At 35.8% G+C, this 22809-nt stretch overlaps 1 protein-coding gene across 2 annotated transcripts; it reads left to right on the forward strand.

The window, feature by feature from the left end:
* The first annotated feature begins 6298 nt into the window (after positions 1-6298).
* Positions 6299-22710, forward strand: IL12B (interleukin 12B). 2 transcript variants are annotated; one of them, XM_074212507.1, is made up of 8 exons: positions 6299-9387; positions 11484-11571; positions 13013-13291; positions 14628-14745; positions 16764-16981; positions 17806-17963; positions 19578-19704; positions 20802-22710. In XM_074212507.1, exons 2-8 carry the CDS (start codon positions 11484-11486, stop codon positions 20804-20806), a joined length of 993 nt encoding a protein of 330 aa, XP_074068608.1. In that variant the 5' UTR covers positions 6299-9387; the 3' UTR covers positions 20807-22710. The 2 variants fall into 2 exon arrangements, with proteins under 2 accessions (XP_074068608.1, XP_074068607.1); XM_074212506.1 differs by lacking the exon at positions 6299-9387 and having other exon boundaries at positions 9394-11571.
* Positions 22711-22809: the final 99 nt, after the last annotated feature.

Here is a 22809-nt window from a genome sequence, read left to right on the forward strand (position 1 = left end):
TGTCTGAGACCGGACTTGAACCCAGGTACTCCTGATTCCAAGGCCAGTGCTTTATCCACTATGCCACCTAGCCGCCCCTTTTCTCTATAATATCTTGGCTAAGAAGCCTCTCATCTCCTCAACTGGAGACGCTTAGCTCATAGCTCAGAACCATAGATCAAAGTGGCTAGTGCCCTCAGAGGTCATTGTTATCTTTTCTCTATGTGAAACCTCCAGATTGTTGGAATTGAATTCCCCTGGGAAATCGTATTTGCTCCTTCTTCCTAATACTCCACAGACTGAAAGGAGTAAATATCTCTCTATCTCTATTGTTTAGTTGATTGTAAAAAGTGGGGGGGTGGTAAAAAGAAAAAGTCACCTTAAAAACTCTCCTCCAACTAGGCACTTCTTAGGGGCATTACAATATAAAAAAAATCATACAAATTGGGGCAGCTAGGTGGCACAGTGGATAGAGTACCCACCCTGGAGTCAGGAGTACCTGAATTCAAATCTGACCTCAGACACTTAATAATTACCTTACTGTGTGGCTTTGGGCAAGCCACTTAACCCCATTGCCTTGCAAAAACCTAACTAAAAAAAAATCACACAAATTTCTATAACATTTGCAACACAGAAATAACTGTTCAATAAGTTCCTGAATAATATCAACAAAGATTTATTTTTAAAGATATATATATATATATAGTCCAAAAATAATTAAAATTGTAAATCATGACTTTTTAATTTTGTTTTTGAAGCAAATATATGAATATAACAATTTGTCTACAACATTTTAAGGTATATGCTTAAATGAGATGGTAAGACATTTGTTCTTGAGATAACTATGAAACTTTTTTCAACATATATTTCTAGATTTTATTATCATTGTTATCATTTATATTTTTTCAATATACATTATATGTTATTTGTTGTGGTATGACAATGTTCCATTATATTCATATATCAAAATTAATTCAGCTATCCCTTACTTATTGACATGAGTTATTTCTGGTTTTTCACTATTAAAAATAATACTGTTAATGATTTTTTTTTCTTGAAGGACACTGAGGTAGCACATTGGTTAGAGTGACAGGACTGGAGTAAGGAAGACTTGTCTTCCGGAGTTCAAATGTGACTTAGATGTTAACAAGTTGTATAACCCTGACCAAGTCACTTGGCATTGGAGGAGGAAATTGATTGCAAACCACTCCAGTGTCTTTACCAAGAAAACCCCAAATGGAGTCACAAAGAGTTGGAATTTTTCAGTACAAAATTGTTCTTTCCAACTGTCAATAATAACCTTAGTGTATTGGCCTAGAAATGGGTCTATGGGCAAAAAGAAATATAAAAAATTTCATAGTTATTATTATTATATAATGCTATATTTCATTTAAATGATTTTACCATTTGATAATTCTACCAGCTACATATATATATATATATATAAGCATGTTATTATTATAATAACATGCTTATTTTTCTAGAACCTCATGACCATCAAATTTTATTCTTTTTGACTCTCTGGGTCAAATTAATGTATCTAAGGCTGTATATAGGAATTTTAAAACTTGCATTTCTCTGGCTTTTCAAGGCATTAAACATTTTATATATGGTTTAGTGATCATTTGTTTCTATTTATGACTATATATTTAATCTTACAGTTTTATATTTGTGCTAATTCTTTATAAATTTTGGATATTAAATTTTTATCAGAAATGTTTCAACCAAGTTTTTTCTAGTCTTTTTTTTTAATTCTGTATTCATTGTTGTAATTTTAAAACTTTTTTTTGTATACAAGAACATCAATCTATTATATCTCTTATAATTTCTTCTCTTTTTTGACTAATTAAGAATTATCTCCTCCATAACTACAAGTATAGTAATCTATCATCTTCTAATTTATTTTGATTTTTTTAATATGTAGTGGCCATGTTACATTTTGAATTTTTTTGTAATAGGTGTTATGGGATGTAATCCTAATCCCATTTTTTTACTATAATACTATGCAATTTTTTTTGAAAAATGAATTCCTTCTACAGTATTTTGAAATCTTGGATTTATGAAATACCAGATTATCATGTGCCAGAATATTTCCAGGAAGGAAGGAGTTGGATCAAAAGTTCTGGCTTTGGCCTTATGGATCCACCGCAATTCCAACTTCATGATCAATAAAAAAGTCTCCTCTTCATCATATAAATAGCAGACTGAAACTAGTTGCAAAATGAATGGATATGCTTCAAATATCTCCAAGACACTTCTATTAAATATCCTAATGCCTCTTCAGAGGCAGGTGCCATAGCCTCTTCCGTGAGGAGGATTGCATCAGCTGTGCTGGCTAATTGCTTACTCACCAGCCCCCCTAGACATCCTTCCCTACCACTTTAAGACCAGATGAGGAAATTCTTTCTACTTATTCTGTAGGCCAGCATCTTCCCTGCAATTTAGAGTCAGAGGGTTGCCTAGAACACTGAGAGTTTGGTTAAATTAATTTTCCAAAGTGTGCATGAAAAATTAAACTTGAACCTGGCTCTCTATTTCCTATGTGACATTGTCTATCTTTTTTATTAGATTTTTTCAAATTATTTACATAATTTGAGATTTAATAGTACATGTCCTCTTTTCTCCTCCCCCCCCCCCTTGGCATTCATATCCCTTTGTTCTTCTATACAAAATCTGTTTCCACTTATCTAATTCTATGAAATGTCCTACTGGGTTTTTTTAAAATAGGAAAATCATTAAATCTACAAATGAATTTGCATAGTTTTGACAATTCTACTACATTGGCTTGATCTAACCAAGAACATATAATAATTCTTCAAATATGGAATTCTTCCTTTGTGTCTGTAATTTAATAATAGTTTAATAATTAGCCTCTATGGTAAATTACAAACTCCTCAGTTTTTCATTTCAAGTCCTTTTATTATTTGGATACAATCTATCTTTATAGTCTTTTTATACATTACTGTATTTTAGGTCAAATAGACTAACTTGTTATTCTCTGAGTAAGACACTCAGTTATCCACCATTCCTAGAATGTGATATTTTCTCACTTCCATCTCTTAGCATTTCTATCATCCTTCAAATCTTAGATCATGTGTCTTCTCTTATGAGAGGTTTTTTTCCTAATCTTCTTAATGGTTAATGCTTACTTTCTTTACTTCCTCCTTAAATTATCATGTATACCTATTTGTTTACATGTTGAATCCCCTCCCAGTAAAACATAAGCTCCTTAAAAACCAAGAATAGTTTTTTATCTTAGCTTTGTTTTCCTAGCACTTAGTATAGTGTCCCAAAAGCATCATGTGTTCATTGAATGCTTGTTATATTGGGTCAGAGAGATAAAAAGAGGAGCAGAGAAACATTATATATTCAAGAGGTATAGCCACATGAGGAAATTCTGGAATTGTGGGAGGGCACAGGTGGGTGAAGAATGTATGTTGATTCTGGCTTAGAACTGATAATAGAGAGGAAAACTGGGCAATATGACAAGCATAGGCTTTAGGGAATTTCAATGAATTCAGATAAAGGATGAAGAGGAGTCCATGAAAAGGATTCCATGATAGGAGTCTGAAATTCTATAGGGAAAGTAAGCCCTGAATAGATGGAAAACTTTTCAGAATGAAACTGTAAACACCAAAAAAAATATATCCAAAGAGAAGAAAAAGGGAAAGTTATCTAAAGAGACTAATGTGGTTCAGTGACCAATTTATATTTTTGAAAAGAAATAGAAAGAATGAGCAGGTGATGAAAGAAGACTAGAAAAGTATGGAACAGTACAGTAAAAAGAGTGTTTCTAGCACCAAAGTTCAGAATAGAATATGACTGGCAAAAAATGCTAAGGACAATAAAATGGCTCAGCCTTTCTTTCCTCATGATTTTGAGGGAAATAGGGTGCTCAAAGAAGCAATAGAACCATTGCTCAAAATGAGTGGGATAATAATACAGTTGATAGAAAGAAGTCAAAGTTGCTCAATTTTCATTTTGCTTCTGTTTTCTTTTCCAAGGAGAATGGTCTTTGGCTTAAAAAAGGACAGGAAAAAAATTATTGAATAGGGAAGTTGCCACCCAATATAAAAAAAGAAACAGTGAAGAATTATCCTTGATGAGTTCAAGTCATATGACCTTTGTTTACTAAAACAGATGGTAAATATTATTGTTGAGGCACTGTCATTAATTTTTAAAAGACTCATGGGAGACTCATGTGCAACAGGAATACAGAAAGTCAAATGTTTTACCTCTTCTCAAAAAAAGAGAAGGTGAAATACACAAACCATACCTCAGTAAGCTTGACTTTGATTCTTTGAAAACTTCCAGAGTGGATTGTTGGAGTGATTATTTGGGAAAAGAAGCAATAATCTCACAGTGTGAGTCTGACTTTGCCAAGGTAGATCATACCAGATTAAGTTCATTTTTTTGACAGTATTACTAGACGGTCAGATCATTAGGATGATGATGACATAGCCTTCCTAGATTTTAGTATAGCATTTGAAAGCTCATGATATTCATGGAAAAATGAATAGATGTGATTTAGAAAAATAGTAGAGTATGGTAGATTCAAAGATATTTGAATGACTGGTCCCAAAGTTTAGTAATTAATTCACTTTACAGATGAGAAAACTGAGGCAAACAGGATGAAGTGACTGGTTCATTCCACTAGAACTCCCTTCTAATCAACTTTAGAGGAAGTTCTAGTGGTGTGAACCAAAGTCACTTCATCCGGTTTGCCTGTTTCCACATCTATAAAATGAATTGAAGAAGGAAATTGTAAACCACTCCAGGATCTTTGCCAAGAAACTCAAAATGGGGTCACAAAGAGATGGACATAAGTGAAAAAAAATGAATAACAACAACAAAAGGATTGGCATGCAGCATTAAGTATCCAGTTGAGATTAAGTAAGAAGCATTTGTAATGAGCCCAGTAGGCACAGTTGTGTGAAATCCATTTCTTCCACACTCTAGTGGAAGCATGGAAGCAGGAATAAATGGATTAGAGGAATTGGGTTTGCAATGGAAATGAGTGGAGATAGGACAATAGAACAAGTTACTTGAGGATCTATAGTTGTATAAAGCTGAGTCAATCAATGAATGGAGTCAGAATTTTGAAGATAAGAGAATGAGGAGAAGGTAGAAATGCTAGTCAGGTAAAGCACAAATCTTAGATAATGTGTATTCTCTGTGTTCAAGAATATGAAGGAGAAAAAGAAGTCAAAGCTATTCAATTTTCATTTTGCTTCTGTTTTCTTTTCCAAGGAGAATGGTCCTTTTCCTGAGTTAAAATCTGGCATAATACACTTACTAACTTTGTGACCCTGACCAAGTCACATAACCTTGTTGACCTTAGTTTCTTTATCTATTAAGTGAGCTGGAGAAGGAAATGGCAAACCACTCTACCAAGAAAATCCATATTGGGTCACATAAAGTCAGACACCACTCAAAAACATTTGGCTCCAGAGGACAGAACTCTGAGTAATCAGTGGAAATTGCAAAGAGGAAGATTTAAACTTGGTTAAAAAAAAATTAAAATTGGAATGATCCCAAAGTTGAATAAGATGGCTCACAAAGAATTCCCCCCTCCCCCCGACAGTTCTTCCGGTAAAGTCTTAGATGACCATTGGTTGAATGTGTTTTTAGAAAGAGTTACTGTTTAGGGGCAGCTAGGTGACACAGTGGATAGAGCACCAGCCCTGGAGTCAGGAGCACCTGAGTTCATTCAAATCCTACCTTGGACACTCAATAATTACCTAGCTGTGTGACCTTGGGCAAGCCACTTTTAACCTCATTGCCTTGTAAAAAACCTTTAAAAAAGTTACTGTTTAATGATGGGTTGGACTTGTAGTTGACCTCTGAGTTCCTTTCAAACTCTTGCTAGTCCATTATCCCATGATTTGGGATATTAAATTCTCTTCACTATTTGTACATCAAAAAAGGTTTTCAGTGGCTATAAACTGAGTCCATTCATCTCCCTGATGGTTACTCTCTGCCATCCCTCTTATCATTTCTGTATGTCCTTCTCTGTCAAATGAAGCTGGCAATATATAAATAAAACAGAATTCAAATCAGGGCTTTAAACATCTATGCTAATACTAAAAGTTTGCTCTTTTGAAGCATTCTGGTGGGGGTACTCAGTACTGCTTGATTTCAGAACTCTAGACTCATCTCTGTCCTCCACATTTTTCCAATCTCAGACCCAAATCTCCCTGAAATATCAGAAATTGGACCTCGGAGAGCCATGGGTTAAAGTTTAAGGGTGGTAAGTGCATTCTCCGCCCCATCCAGGGAGGAATCAGGTGGAACTGCCAGGTAGACGCAGCTGACAAATTACAGGCAGCTTTCTGTCAGGGCTTTGGGGAAAAGGGCGAATGTTTGGGGACCAAAATGCATCCGGATAGCCTCCTCCCAACAATCAGCGCCGTGTCTCAGCGTCCGATGGCCCCATGGAGAGAGAGAGAGAGAGAGAGAGAGAGAGAGAGAGAGAGAGAGAGAGAGAGAGAGAGAGAGAGAGAGAGAGAGAGAGAAACCCGCTGGGACTTTCCCTTCTTCCCCGGACCAGCTGACGGGGAGGGAGGAAGTGGGACTGGACAGGCTGGGAAGCTCCCACTTTTCTGAGTTTCCCATTTCTCCACCTCAAGATCGGAAGAGAGGAAAGAACGCTGGAAACTCTGAACAGGACTGCTGCTCTGCCCGGGCTGTCATCCCTCCCCACAGGAACTTCCAGCTCCAACCAGCGGAGGAGACTGGCTCTGAAGCCTCAGAGTTTGACCTCTCGGGGAAAGGCGAGCAGAAGGAGGATGGGGGTTCCTCTGGGCCACAAACGCAAAATGTGGGGATTGCGTCAAGTTCTTAGGTAGTTCTCTAATGAGGGGGACGCTAAAGGAAGAAGAGGAAAGGAATTTGTGCTTGCCCCGCCCCAACATGTGTACATGCATGTAAGAACTTGGCCATTGATGTCACTCATTTCAGCATTTAAGAGTCAACAGATCTGGGTGGGATTATAGGCTCTGCCATTTACCACTTGTGTGACTTTGGGCAAGTTGCATAACCTCGCTGAAATTTCCTCTGTTCATTTGTAAAATGTGAGATTTGAACTAGACGACCTCTGAACAATCAATCTGTGATGCTGGGTACATAGCTGGATCTAGTGTTCTATGGATCTCTTGTTTATAATGCACTGAGTTTCTCTCTTTGTAAGGCTGCCTAGAAACACTGTGGGATTGTGGCATGAATACATGTGTGTCTATAGCCTTTTGTCACTGTTTATACACATGTACTTGTGTTTAGCTCTGCATTTATGTAAAATCCTAGCTGGCTTTATACCATCTGTATTATATGAGAGAGAGTGAGATAGGGGCTGAACCTGTGGTTTTCACCACTAGAGGGAACAGCCTGGTTAAAAAACACTCTACCAACAAAGGTTGGTACTTTCTCTGCCACTTGAAGTCTTAGAGAGTTAATTAGAACAGTGGTGTCTCATTCAAATAGAAAAAGGGAAGTGGGGACACCAATTGAAGGATCCCTGCAACTGACTTAGTTGCAAGATTATAAATGTAACATACTTGAATTTTTTATGTAATATTAATTATATCACTGTGTTCTTATTTTTGTGAAATATTACAATTTAATCAGGTTCAGATCAAACGAGTGTTGTGGGAGTCCTTGAGCCCAAATGGTTAACACTCTGGCTTGGGGCATTAAAAATTTAAGTGAAAGACCCAAGGTTACAGTCCAATGCACCATGTTGGTTTTGATAGTATAATGTATGTAAAGCACTTTCAGATCTTTAAAGCACCATATAAATGTGATTTATTATCATTATTATAGCTCTGTCCATCTGCATGCCTAAATATTTAAATGCATGTATATATTGAACTATAGAAGGATATCATGGAATCAATGAATTTCAGAGCTTTAATAAGAGCATTTAATCTGATAGAATGGGTTCGAAGTATGGGAGATTTTAAAAAATACTTTGGTAGGTAAATCAAGACTCCCAGAAAGCAAAGAATGTATGAAGACAGTTTCTCTACAGTTAGCCACAATCATTCATCATTCCTTTCATACTAGTTTTAAAATATTAAGAGTAACAATTTAATGACTATAATGTATGTGAGAGAGCCAGAGAGCTATCTAGCCCCTAAATGTATTTGTGATCACAGAGCAGTTATAGGATGAAGAAGAAGAGGGTAAAAGAGAGACCAAAATGTGGAAGAGTTTGAATATGTGCAGGTGCTAAATACATGACAGAAGGTAAAGAAGGCTAGCTCTCCTTGATATCTATCTTCTGCTGAGTTCTAGGATCAGGTGGCTCCATGTAGCTGTCCAGAAAGACTGTAGGCCATAGGAATCAATGCTAATCAGCAGAATGACTTAAGTGTTTTCTCAATTATGTTTGCCAAGCCACGGCAGATGTAAATATCTGAGTGATACAGCTCTTCTGGGGGAAAAAGAGAGCTTGAGAAGACACCAAGTGAATTCGAAGTTTGATTGTGAGTTTGGCTTTTTGCAATTGTATGACTGAATTGTATTTTTGAAAAATGTATGACTGAAAGAGAGTGGGAATCTGAAATGTGTAGTCTAGAGAAAGGAACTGTCAAAAGACTATCTCAAAATCCTTCCTTCTCTCCTCCCAAGAAATACATCATAGGATTTGGACTTAGCTATTAAATAGTTAAACTCTGAGTTAAAGGAACTTTAGAATACTGGATCCTTAACCTTTTTTGTATTATGGATCCCCTGCCAATCTGATAAAGCCTACCCCTACTCAGAATAATTTTCATTGACTACATTCATAATTAAAGAAATTGTTAAATTTGTTCTCATCCAAGTTCACAGAGCTCCTGAAATCTATCCATAGACTTTTTGAGTATCCATGGATTCTATACTAGCTACCCCTAACCTAGTCAAACCCCTTATTTTCCAGCACAGGAAACTAAAGTGCAAAAAGGTCAGTTTCTATTCCATTATTATGTTACATTATCTAAAGATTGGTTTGTTTAGGAGAGAAGAAGACTTCTCTGGTCTTTTCCATGTTGTCTTTGCCTGATTCCTCAGTATTCTCTGCCTCTAAATCTAACAACATGAATATTATATCTGTATAAATCACCAAAGTCATATCTCCTTTCTTCCTTTTCCCCCACCCAAAGGTCAGAGAGTAATTTCCTCTTACCTGGGACTCAGAGACTGGCTTTCTGTTTGCATTATTGATACAAACAAAAAAGGAACTACTTGAATTTCCCTCAAGGTTCTTGAGTATTTTTTTCTATGTTGCAATTTTGAGGCTTAGTTTCATAGAAAGTTGCTGGGGTATATATATATATATATATGTATGTATATGAATAACATGGGGGCCAGCACTGTAGTAATAGCTGCAACTGAAATCACAGCACCTTCAGGACCAAAAGAGCCAACAAGGTGAGTATCTCTGAGCTAAAATCAATATGTACTTTTTAGTTATTTAATGTTGTTATGATTTATATTACATATGTGTAGAGAGGTTTTAAGCATATGTATGTGTGTATATATATATTTTATATATATATATATAAAATAGTATTATGTAGAAGGTTAATTATATTCAAAGATAAAGGAAGAAGGACTGTTTAAATCATTTTTACTTTACTTATGACAAACTGAATAAGACTCAGTTTGTTGGTTTTAGTTCCTAAATCTCATCTTCCATATATTCTAAATCTCATTTTTCACATACCTTAACTCAAGTTAACACTAAGAGAGATCTGCTTTATACTATAAATTACCTTCACTGTGATCTATTTTCTAACATTTTAATTAATTTAAATCCTGAGACTTTTCCTATTATCAGCACTAATGTAAGAACAATGTGACACCCCCATCACCACCCAAGGCCTTTCATCCTATTTAATCAGTTTATTAATGATGTAGAGGTCTTTTGATAATCTTTTAAAGCTTTTATTTTTCTTATTTGGCAGGGGACATACCTCTAAATTATAATGGAATCTACCACAAATCCTTTTATCTAGAGTTTCTGGCTGCCTAGACTGTGAAAGAATCTTAGATGATTTGACTCAGTTGAACAACTTCACTTTAGGTATAAGGAATTTTTTTTTAATGATATCTAATGATTTTTTAAAAGCTGCTTAAATTTATGGATATCTAAAAGAAAAAAGTTAAACTTTTACCTAAATATGCTTGTACTGATGAAAACCTTTTTACACCACTATAATAAACTTGAAACAAACAAAAAGATCATCAAATTCCAGCTGTTGGCTCACTTATTTCAAACCAGTTTCTTTCCAGCTGTTATTTGTTATCAACCAATTGTTTGAAAAACTGCTGCTGCTGCTGCTACTACTACTACTACTACTACTACTACTACTACTGCTACTATTACCATACTACTACTACTAATAGCAATAAAAATAATAGCTCAAAATTTAGACAGTCCTTTGGAAGAATTATTTTAAAACCTGAATATGAACTATTTTTCCCTTTTCTTCAATTCTCCCTTAAAAAGAAAGCATTTTAATGAAATTTGCAAATCACTTCATAAATGAAATATCCAGCTTATAATTTTATTGTCCCTTTTGTTTCCTATTATTGACATTGTTGAGTTAAGTAATAAATAATAGCTAGAAAAGTGAATGAAAAGATAGTATCTGAATCTGGAACACCATGGGGCAGCCTTCCTATTATCACAGATCAGAATCTTAGAATAGGAAGGGAATCTCAGTGGCAATTTTTTTAGAAAAACTGTTGTCTAGTCCTGTCTCGCTATGTGGTCTTGTTCAAATCATTTCATCAATCTGGTTTTCAATTTCTTCTTTTGTAAATGAGAGAATTGGAATGCTAATATCCCCTCTCACTCTACAAATACATTTCTCCATTCAGAGAAGTTTTTAAACTACTGATTCGGGACATATATTAGGCTTCCATTTTCAATTTATTCCCCATTAACCCTGATTTGTGTGAATTTGACATGGGAATTTTAAGAATGCCTTTAAAATTACAAAAGAGCACTGTGACAGGTGGAAGTTGAAATGAATTGGAGTCCTGGGTTCAAATTTTGCCTCAAGTAATCATTATTTTACTAAAAGGAAATTACTGAGCATCTCAGTACTTCTCTTTTCTCATCTATAACAAGGATAATAATACTTGCAATAACTGCTTTACATTCTAAAGAGAAGCTTCAAATAAATTATATGTTACTATTACCTTCATCAAGTTTTGGGACACTTCAGTTCCATAATGTTACTTTCTCTAAATATAATCAAAAAGCATTTATAAAGAGTCTATTCTCTGTCAATCACTATGCTAAGTACTGGACACATTCATTTTGTCCAAACTCCTGTTACAAGAGGTTATTATAATGTACTTGAACATGGACATATAGTATCATAATAGACTATTTGAACATCAATATTAGTTGGCTGTCAGTCCAGGGAGAGTGGGGAAAGAATTTAGGAAGTGTGATCTGGTACCCAAAGATGACTAAAAGCCAATCTTTGTCTCTTTCTCTCTCTCACCCACAGATGTGTCATCAGCAAGTGGTCCTCTCCTTATTTTCTTTGTTTTTGTTGGCAACTCCTCTCATGGCCTTATGGGACCTGGAAAAAAATGGTAGCTATCCTCTTATTTTACGATGAATATATGGATATTTATTAGGGAAGTGCCTTGAGTGATCCTACTTCTGTTAGTTGGTCCACCCACTGTAGTTGGAGTATTTCTAGTACCTGAGGTAGAAATCACAGTCATACAGTATAGTAAAGGAATTCACCATCCAGTGAGATTTCAGGGCTTGAGACATCTCTAGAATGAGAATACATCTGTCTTCTTTCCCCTCTTGCCATCACTATCAGTCAAACAAGTTAGCAAATGGTGGGATTAGACGATATTAAGTCTGGAAATTTTGGTGGAATTACTGAAAATTATCAATATTAATTTTTTATAGAATCAAATGGTAATGGGACTAGTGCATTCCAGGTCTCTGACCTACTGTTTTCTGCCCAAAATTCTACTATTATTATAAGTCATGGCTTGATAATAAACCTACCAAAGATATTTCTTTGGAATATGAAATTTTCTATCAAGAAAATTTGGCTCAAGCAAACTCATTTATTATCCCAGTCTAGATAAATACTAGGATAAGACAGTGAAAGCAAGAATGAGATTCAATTCAGCAACAAAGCTTCTGGAGGAAGTTTTAGTTTTAACTTTATATCCCAAAACATAACACAATGTCTTGCACCTAGGGATTTAACAGATTCTTGTTGAATTAAAAAAATGACAAAAACAAAATTTTCTCTGCCTTCAGGGATCATAATTTTTACTGTATCTTCTTATGTCTAGCCTCAAAGTATCTTGACTAGAATGTTGATGATGTGAATTGAAAAAAGAAAAATGATATGAAATATTGTGGATTTAGAAAGGCAGCTGATTAGATATGAAAAAGAAGGGAGAGAGGATAGGAAAAGCAAGGATGACTGGAAGAATGATGGTGCTCATCAAGTGGAAAGTTAGATGTGAAGAATAAATTGGAATATGATTTCTGGAAATCACTTATTCAACAATTCAAGTGAGAGATAGTCAAGGACTGAAGTAAAGTGGTTACTGTGTGACTGAAAAGGATAGATCAAACACAAGACACTGTGGAGAGAATTAACAGTACTTGATTTTTGTCTTCAAGTTTATATGAACTGGGTTTTATGAGAAATAGCACAAGTCAGGGGCAGCTAGGTGGTGTAGTGGATAAAGCACCCACCCTGGAGTCAGGAGTACCTGGGTTCAAATCCAGTCTCAGACACTTAATAATTACCTAGCTATGTGGCCTTGGACAAGCCACTTAACCCCATTTGCCTTCCAAAAACCTAAAAAAATTAGCACAAGTCATTCATTCTCTATACCATAAAATGATTGAATAAACAGGAAGTAATTCAGATGACTACATGGAAAAACTTTAGACTGACAAGAGATTATAACCTCAGGAAAAAAATGTGTAGAGCCTTCAACCCTATAAAAGGAACAACTATGTAAGTTCTCTCTGTTTCTTGTGATTTTTCAGTTTATGTCGTAGAGGTGGAATGGCATCCTGATGCTCCAGCTGAAACAGTGATACTCACCTGTGATTCATCTGAAGAAGAAAATACCATTACCTGGACCTCAAAAGAGAATGGCCAGATCTTAGGAAAAGGCAAGACCTTGACTGTCCAAGTGAGGGAGTTTACAGATGCTGGCACCTACATTTGTCAGAAAGGAGAAGAGGTGCTGAGCCACAAGTTATTGTTAATCCGAGTACTAGAAGATGGAATTTGGTCCACTGATATTGTAAAAGAACAGAAAGGTAATTATTTTCCCTCAAGTACAGTGTAAATCCCACTTTTAACCTTGGTAGGGAAAAAAAACCCACCAAGAAACTGTAGGGTTAAATGAATTGATATCATACTCTTCACTGAAACCATTGAAAAGCTATGAATTCTTACTGGTATTGAGAAGTTTGTAGTTTAGATGTCTCAAAAAGGTCTTAAGGCAATAAATATTAATAATGTCTAACTTTATCACATAAATCAGTAAAAAAAAAGTGGATTTAAACAAATCCTGCCTGTTATATTTACTAGCTGTGCAAATCATTTAACTTCTCTGATTTTTTTTTCTTGAGACAATCATGGTTAAGTGACTCACCGAGGCACACAAAGCCACAGTTTACAGCTTGGCCAGGTTCACAAAGCTCAGCAAGGTCTGGTGCTGTATGCAGTATGGCATCATCTAGCTGCTGCAAATTATTTAATTTCTTTATGCCTCAAGGGACTACCTAATCTTTCATCTGGCCTTTCCAGGTTCCACCAGGTGTTCAGGAATTCCCCTAAAGGATTATTATGTTGTGGGTTTTATCTATCTATACATGTGTAAATTATAAGGTCTCTTCCTCCCTAACCCTATTAGAAGATAAGCTCAATGAGAGCAGGGATTGTTTGCTTTTGACTGTATACTTTCAAGGTCCAACCCAGTCCTTTGTACATAGAAGTTTTTACTAAATACTGATTGATTAATTGATAAATTGATCTGTTAAATTAGAAAGGATCACTTTGGTATAGAAAGTTCCTCATACTTGGCTAAAGCACAGTTCACTGGAATGTTAACTCTTAAAAACTTTATTTATTTATTCATTCATTTATTTAAACCAACAGGATTAAGTGACTTGCTGAAGGTCACATAGCTAGATAATTATTAAATGTCTGAGGTCACATTTGAACTCAGGTCCTCCTGATTCCAAGTCCATCAGAAATCCACTGTGCCACCTAGATGGAATGATAACATTGAGAACAAAAACTTTTTTAAAGCAGTGTGTGTGTGTGTGTGTGTGTGTGTGTGTGTGTGTGTGTGTGTGTGTGTTTGTGTGTGTGTGTTTATGAGAGACAGAGACAAAGACAGAGACAGAGATAGTGACAGAGAAAGAAACATCCCACTGAATTAGCATTTCAGTGACTGGCAGCTGAATTTAACTTTTGAAATATTTCCAAGTTCCAATTCAACAAATTCCATGCATCCCTTTCCCCTGAAAGGAACTAGAACCATTTTATGTATGTGTATGTATTACTAACTTATAACCTTCAAAATCAAACTCTTTCCCAAAATGAAAAATCCTTAAATTTTTAATTTTTTGTTCTCTTTAAATACAGAACCCAAACCCAAGACTTACCTGAAGTGTGAGGCCAAGAATTACTCTGGGACTTTCACCTGTTCTTGGCTTACCGAAAGCAATCCTGACTTAAAATTTTCTATTAGAAGCAGCAAAGGGTAAGTAAAACTGTTGTTTTTCATCCTATTAAAAAACAGAAAATAAAATAATTTTAACTTAGCTGCTTTGTTTAGTTTGAAAGGATAGAACCTGAGCTCAAATGACAGTTCCGTTCCTACTTGTGTGACCTTACACAAGCATTTCATCTCTCTGGAACTCAACTTCCTCAAACTGTGCAATGAAACCACTGGAGTAGCTGATCTTGAAGGTCTCTTCCAGCTCTAAATCTGTAATCATATAAATAAAACTCAGAAAATGGTATTTCCAAAATCTGCACCATTTTGCTTTTGCATAGCAAAAATAGCATGAAGACTTAAGCCTGGTATCTGTCTACTCAAAGAAGTTATTATCTATAATTCAACCACCCCAAATCATAATATTATAGATTAAGAATCAGAAGGGAAATTCAAGTCAAGTCAGTAAGCATTTTTAAGAGTCTACTCCCTGGGAGGCAGCTAGGTGGCACAGTGAATAGTGCACCAGTCCTAGAGTGACGAGTACTTGAGTTCAGATCTGACCTCAGGCACTTAATAATTGCCTAGCTGTGTGACCTTGGGCAAGTCACTTAACCCCATTGCCTTAAATAAATTTTTTTTAAAAAGAGTCTACTCTCTGCCACACACTTTGCTAAATTCTAGAGATTCAAAGAAAGGTAAAAAAAATAATCCTTGTCCTCCAAAAATTCATAATCTAATCTAATCTCTTTCCAACTCAATCTGTTTAATTTTATAGATTAGGATATAAATATTTGGACAAAAATGTCCAAAAATATTAAGTGCTTCTTCAGGACAAATAATATTTAAGTGATAAAGTCAGACTTTGAACCCAAATCCAGACTCTATATCAATTCTTATGCAGACATGAACCCCATGGAAAGATACACAAATGGTTTCTTGAGACATGCTCAGTTCATTAAGACTAGCAGCACCCTGAGGAGTGATAAAAGAAGAAATGGAAATTAAGGCTAACTTGCAGAAAGTTGCAGCTTGAGTCAATGAAGCCAGAAATAGAACCTAAGACTCCTACACTACTACTCCAGCTAATCATACTGAAGGCTTCCAAAACTCTAAAGTCCATAAAAAATTTTTCCTGGAATTAAAAGAGTTTCTTTGAATTTTTAACCAGTTATTTCTCCCCATCATCCTTTCCCCAAGAAAGGCAATATGACATAAAAATAGCATGCTAGTCTTAGAGTCAGAGACCTTGTTCAAGTCCCTCCAACTAGTGACCAAGAACAAGTCACTTAAGTTCTCTGACCCTTAGGATCTTAGCACTAAGTCATAGAACAATGATTTCTTTTTTTTAGTTGTTTTTTTTTTTTTTTGCAAGGCAATGGGGTTAAGTGGCTTGCCAAAGGCCACACAGCTAGGTAATTATTAAGTGTCTGGGGCCACATTTGAACCCAGGTACTCCTGACTCCAGGTCCGGTGCTCTATCCACTGCACCACCTAGCCACCCCTAGAACAATGCCCATAAAGTATTGGCAAAGTCACAAGGCAAGGTAACAAAAATGTATTAAGTGCTTACCAGCCACCAGGAACTTTGTTAAATACTGGGAGTATAAATACAAACAGAAAGAAAGACACCTTCCCTGCAAAGAATTTATATGCTAACAAAAGATGACAAACACAAAAAGGAGCTAAAAAAAAGCAAGGAGGGAGTAAGTAGAGGTAGAGATAATTCTTGGGGGATGTTGTTAAACTATAGAAAATCAGAAGCAGAATCAGGAGGAGAATGAAAGTTGACCAATCTAGGTCCCAGAAGGAACTCCCTAATGGGAGAAGAGGGCCAATGTGGCAGAGGGATGTTTCAGGGTGAGAAGGGTGCTTGGGAGATACTAAGCACAGAGGGAGCTTCTAGGGTGAGGTAGCAACTGAGACATGGTGGCAAAATCCAAAAAATCAGTAGAGCAAAGAGAGGGAAGAAGATTGGAAAGGCTACCTCTATTTTCTATGAGACAAATTTACATAACCATCTAACCTAATCAAAGAGGTGGTAAATCTTTGTTTGATTTCAGCTCTTCAGATCCTCGAGGAGTAACATGTAAGCCTGCTGTCCTCTCTGAAGAAAAAGTTAAAATAGACAACAAGGATTACCAAAAATATACAGCAGACTGCCAAGAGGTCAGCTCCTGCCCATATGCTGAAGAAAGCCAGCCAATTGAGGTTGTCCTAGATGCCATTCAGAAGCATAAATATGAAAAATACACCAGCAGTTTCTTCATAAGAGATATCAGTATGTTTTCAATTCATTTTTATATACCACTAGTTTCAGGGATAACTGAACCCAAGAAGCATAGCATGTTCATAGAAGAAATGAAACAAAGTACCATTTTTGTTGCCTCTTTTACTGCCTTCCATGACTTTTTTTTCCAAGGTAGGAATTGGTGAGTGGGAATAGGCCATGGACTAGATTTATGATTTAACCAGCATTGGGTAATTATTAGATTACTGGACTTGAGTTCAAGAAGACATGGATTTAAATTCTGCTTCACCCTCTTAAAGAGTTGTGAGAATCAAGTGAGATAATGTTTGTAAAGTGCCTGGCACACAGTAGTAGCTATATAAATGATAATGATTACTAGCTATATGACCCTAAGTAAATCACCTAATTTCATTTTCCTCATTTGTAGAATGATGGGGTCGAATTTAATGTCCTCTAATTTCCCTTCTAGCTCTAAATAAGATACTAGGAATTCACCAAGTGATGAAAGAAGAGAACATTCCAAGTCTAGGGGCCAGAAGGAGCAAAAATACAGAGGTAGAAAATCCCAGGGCATGTTTAGGGGATCATCACCTAGAATACTTGTTGAAGTATTATGCTAAGTGTTAGAAATAACAAAGGGCAAAACAGAAGTATAATATGAGATTAGATTAGAAAGTTAGCAAGATGTGAGATGGCCAAAGAGCCTTGAGCATTTAGCAAAGGAGTTCAAAGTTTGCTTGGCAAGCAATAGGGAGCCACTGAAGATTTTTTGCCAGAAGAGGAGCATCTCCTAAGCTTTTGCTTCATGTTTATTCTCTGAGCTCTTCTAATGCTATCTCTTTCCTCTTCTTTAGTCAAACCAGACCCACCCAGGAACCTTCGTGTCAAATCCTTAAAGAACTCAAGGATTGTGGAATTAAGTTGGGAGTATCCTGAGACCTGGAGCACACCACATTCCTATTTCCCACTTAATTTCTGTGTTCAAGTTCATGGCAGAAGCAAGAAAGACAAGGTAAGTTGGTTTGCTCTTCATAGTGTGCTCTGATTGTTTTTTGTGTAATGTCATTCTTTGGTGAGTAGATGAAAATTTAGCAACTTGAAGCTCCTCCCATATCAGTCAGTTCATTTACTATGAATACCTCAGCAAGGCTGTCAAGGTGACAAGTAGCTGTGATCATTGGCCCCATTGTAGGTGCTTAAAAAATACTTATGATCTGTTCAACAAATAACTTTGCCTTATGGGAAGCTAGGTGGTACAGTGGATAGAGCACCAGACCTGGAGTCAGGAGGACCTGAGTTCAAATTTGATCTCAGACAATTGACAATTACTGACTGTGTGACCTTGAGCAAGTCACTTAACCCTGATTGCTTTGCATCCAGGGCTACCTCCATTCATCCTGATCCATATCTGACCACTGGACCTTGATGGCTCTGGAGAAGAAAGTGAGGCTGGTGATTCAGCACACCACTTCTCACTCAAATCCAGTTCATTTGCTTGTCATGACATCACCTCCCGGATGTCATGATCTTCTTTGAGAACAAAGGACAACCAATTAACTTTGCATAACTTTGGTGAAAAAGTGAGAAGAAACTGAAGTTATCGAATTATCATTCCAGAGGCAAAGAAAAAAATTTTCCAGATCTGTGACCAATTTCATCCTATTTCCACCAAGAGAAACTTTCAGAATTCTTACATTATAAAACCAGAATGTTAGAATGAAAAGGCACCTTTGGGTCATTTATTCCAACTCCTTCATTTTATATATGAGACAACCAAGACCCTGATTGGTTCCATGATTTGCCCCAGTCACACAAGTAGTAAGGGGCAGAACTCAAATTTGAATACAGCTTTTCTGACTCTAAATCGAACAATCTTATCACTATAGAACACTGTCCCTTGGATGTATATTTGTGTCATAATTATATGATACATTTAGGATTGATGTAGCAAAGAAAATGTAAGTTCCAATATCATATTATTGTTTATAGTAAGTGTCTTTTTCTTCTCATTTGGCAAAATATTTCATAGCTTGGATAGAAGAAAGCATTGTCTACCACAGAGCTTGGTATATAGCCATTGATATATAATTATGGATTTATTTACCTTACTGAAAAAGTAAGAATTTGAATAGTGATAGTTATGCAACTATAGGCTTTTCCTAGAAAATATTTAAAGTCTTGACAAGTATACAATCCTTAAAAAAAGAATTTCTGAAAATCCAGAATAAATATGGAAAGATGAATATCTTTATGTTTACTGTCTCTGATACAGTCATAATCTGGTTTGGGGGCATAATCTGAATTCAAGCTTATCAACTCAGATTTCCCCCAAGAGTTACAGAGAATAGAAATTGGTCCAGCGCATGCAAAATTATGTTTCTGTAACATATAGCCCAAAAAGCAACATTGTTATATAAAACCAGCAGGTGGCATCATCTCCCCACAGTTGGCCATATCTCTCAATGGTTGACTGCCAAGCTTGCCAACTTGACATTAGAATGTATTTGTAGGTATGGTTTACACTAAAAAATGAGTGAGAGTTGAAGACTGTGTTTGGAAGAATAATGTTTCCTTTCCAATGTTTGTTCAATCCTAAATGTTAACAAGTTGTTTTCTCCTTTGCTAGATCCAGAATTGCTTCATCACAGAGACAACCTCTGCTCAAATTGAATGCCACAAGGGAAAGAAGATTGTGGTGCAGGCAAAGGATCGCTATTATAATTCATTCTGGGGCAAAGGGGCATCTGTGAACTGTGAGTAATGAATGAGATAGCAAGATTCTCTGTTAATGTCTACACCAAAAACAACAACAATGCAAGGAAAGAGAATGAAGCAAGGACATACAGTCATAGGAAATGGTGGCATAGGAGAGGGGAGAGAAAGGGCTTTGGGAAGAATACAATAGGAAGAAGATAAAGGAGGGAGGTTAGAGGAAAGAGAGCCATGGAAAAAGGAGAAGGGTGTAAAGAGAGAAATACAAATTCCATGCTGGCCTCTCTCTGTATTTAGCTGTTACTATGAAGCATCTTAGGGAGGAATGTGAGATGCTGAAAAAAGTCACATTAGGTCACCCATGTAAGTGAAGAAAAGGGAAAAAGAGATGTGGCAAAAAGACAATAACCAACCTAAGTTATAAATGGAAGGGAAGAGAGGAACATTATCACCAGATAGTGAGTCCAGATTCCCCATAGCTTTTCTTTGGCCTTACTAAATTTATTTTTAAAATTCAATTTAAGTGGTTTTTGTTTTGTTTTGGAGACCAGGTGGCCCTCTCCCAACTAAGCAAGAATTAGAAGAGCTACTCACAGACCAGTTCCATCCACCTGGGAGTCTTGATCAGCTCCATTTTTTATCCTAGGCTGGTTTGCCCTTCCTTAAACAGCCTAGAAGCCCTCTGATTCTGGGAACTCACTAGGATGGTGCCAGACTTAGGGGTGGGCATTCGCTTGGCTTAATAAGCCCACTGTTAACAGCTCAGAATTGTTGATGCCAGACAGAGATCTGTATTTTAGAAGAATTCAAGTTGAGTTTCAATTTTTAAACACAAACTGATGATACTGCCTACTCCTGGTCAAGCAGTTTCTTTTATTTAACCCAAAAAGGTTTGCAAGGGACCCTCAAAATATAGGGCTCCAGGGTGATTATCCCAATTACCTAACCAGAGATGGCTGTGGCTCATAATCTCAATTACAGAGTACAAATTCCAGGGCACATAAGGAAAATCTAATATGGCTTGCTAAATAAGAATTGTTTTAGGGTCTAGGCTCCAGGAAGTTATTTTGTATGAAAATAAGAGTAATATGGTATTGCAGTAAGCAGTACAATATGCATTTCTGGCCTTCCCCCACAGGCTAAACTCCCATGATACCACATTGGATGAAGAGAAGAGATGAAGCAAAAATGGAAGAAAAAAATCAAGTGAAATGAAATGTGAATGTCATCTATCAACTTTCTTTCACTTTAATTTTTGTTGGTTATGATTTCTTTTTTATATTTTAATTCCTAGTTGTCCAATGAACCAAACATCTGAGCTAGTTCATCTGAGCTAAAAATCATTAAGTATTTTGCTTGCTATATGCTATTTATTTATTTATTTATTTATTCATTTATTTATTTGAAATTGAATTTCCCCAACTCCCCCAAGGCTGGAAAGGCAGTAAGTTGCTCATGGACTTGAACCCATTATAGATGGGCTCAGAATTTACTGGTCTAGACTATGCTCTTTCTATGTGTATTAACACTGTCTCACCCCAACTCAGAGGGACTAGTGCCAGGCTTAGTACTGACAGTCAATCCTCATTAAACTTCCTGAGCTTCAGAACTACCAAGCTCAAGGAAACTGTCTGCCTCAATGTCCCCACTGCAGCAAGGATTGTATGTGTAGTCCTTGATATCTTTTATCTATCTGTTTGGCACTAACTTTTGTATTTAAAATAATTTTCCATATTTATTAATTTATTATATTTATTTAATACTAAATTTATGAATGTTTGTCTATCTAAGGGCTAATTTTCCTAAGTTCAAAGTAGCTTATCACCGGAGTGAAGGCTAGACAAGGCAATCAATAACTCATGAATGTCTACAATTAAGGCATAGAAGAGTTTTAATTTGCATCAGTGAAGAGATTATTTATGATCATAAAACTATATCCAAAAAGTATTGAAGTGGGTATTTAACATTTTTGGAGTGCCCATGTATTTTATGTATTTTTCATATCTGTGTGTCACATTCATTGAGAATGTATCTTTTTATGCAAAATGCGAATTAGAGTGTTATTTGTGCCAGATTTTGTTTGTACTGAAATTTTTAAAAATGCATCAGTTTTATATAATTAATAAGAGCATAATGTTCTGAACTTTGTCACAAAAAAGACAAATGAAGTAATACATCTGTGAGAGATGGAAAGATTTAAATATTAGTAAATAGATATAAAGACAACATATCTAATGAAGTTATGGAAAAAGGGATGTGTTTCCTATATTCTACCCTATTTGCTAATATCAGATTTTATTTCTTATACATGTATTTCAAAGAATGCTGACACTGAAATTCAGTGTAGTCTAACATGTCCAAGTATAATCTTTCAGTGCCCAAATGATTATTTGTAATTCCCATCCAACAGTAAAGGCCTAGACATGGGTGGGATATAAGACTACAAAAGTCTTAGAGAAAGTGTCCTTATATTGCCTACAAAGGATGTTTTTGAATCAAATGAGAGGAGAGATGCTGTGAGTAGATGTTCTCTTGCTAACAACACAAAACCAAAGGCAATGATTACTAGTAATTAAATTTATGGAGTCAGCATGATCCAGTCTGATGAAAAAGTAAATGAGAACTGACTTCCCAATTGGGCTAAAGAGAAAGAAAATAAATATGGCTACATTATTCTCAAGCTCACCTTTGGAAAGATTCAAAAGAAATTTGGCCCAACACATGAACATAAATCAGAACTATTCTATGTGGACAAAAATATAGAAAGAGAATGATATTAAATTGACACAGAGAAAAGAAAAAAGTAAACTGAAAACTAGACATCTCTCTTCCCATGTGAAACTATTTGTCAGGTTCTCATGTGAAAATGCACAAATAAATCTGTGAGAAAATTCTGTTTTGTCCTTCAAGGAACAGGCCACTGTCATCAATGTATCTGATATTTAGATATGAACTTAATATGTCAATTTGCTACTTTTAAGTGCAAAGAATATTTTTTTAAAATAAAATAATTAAATTTATTTATTTATTTATGTTTATTTGTTATATGCCTAAACTAATAAAAAAATTCTTTTGCAAAATCTTTCAGACTGAGGATTGCTTTGTTAGGCTAAAGTCATGTACCAATAGGTGTGTGTGTGTGTATG

This window comes from Macrotis lagotis, chromosome 1, assembly GCF_037893015.1.
Source record: "Macrotis lagotis isolate mMagLag1 chromosome 1, bilby.v1.9.chrom.fasta, whole genome shotgun sequence".
Classification (NCBI taxonomy): domain Eukaryota; kingdom Metazoa; phylum Chordata; class Mammalia; order Peramelemorphia; family Peramelidae; genus Macrotis; species Macrotis lagotis.

Bases quoted from the DNA above. Each gene is read 5' to 3' on its own strand.
- IL12B (XM_074212506.1), top strand. From the start codon at position 11,439: ATGACTAAAAGCCAATCTTTGTCTCTTTCTCTCTCTCACCCACAGATG. The intron at 14,746-16,763 runs GTAAGTAAAACT...GTTTGATTTCAG, and splicing joins TCTATTAGAAGCAGCAAAGG to CTCTTCAGATCCTCGAGGAG. The intron at 16,982-17,805 runs GTATGTTTTCAA...CCTCTTCTTTAG, and splicing joins TTTCTTCATAAGAGATATCA to TCAAACCAGACCCACCCAGG.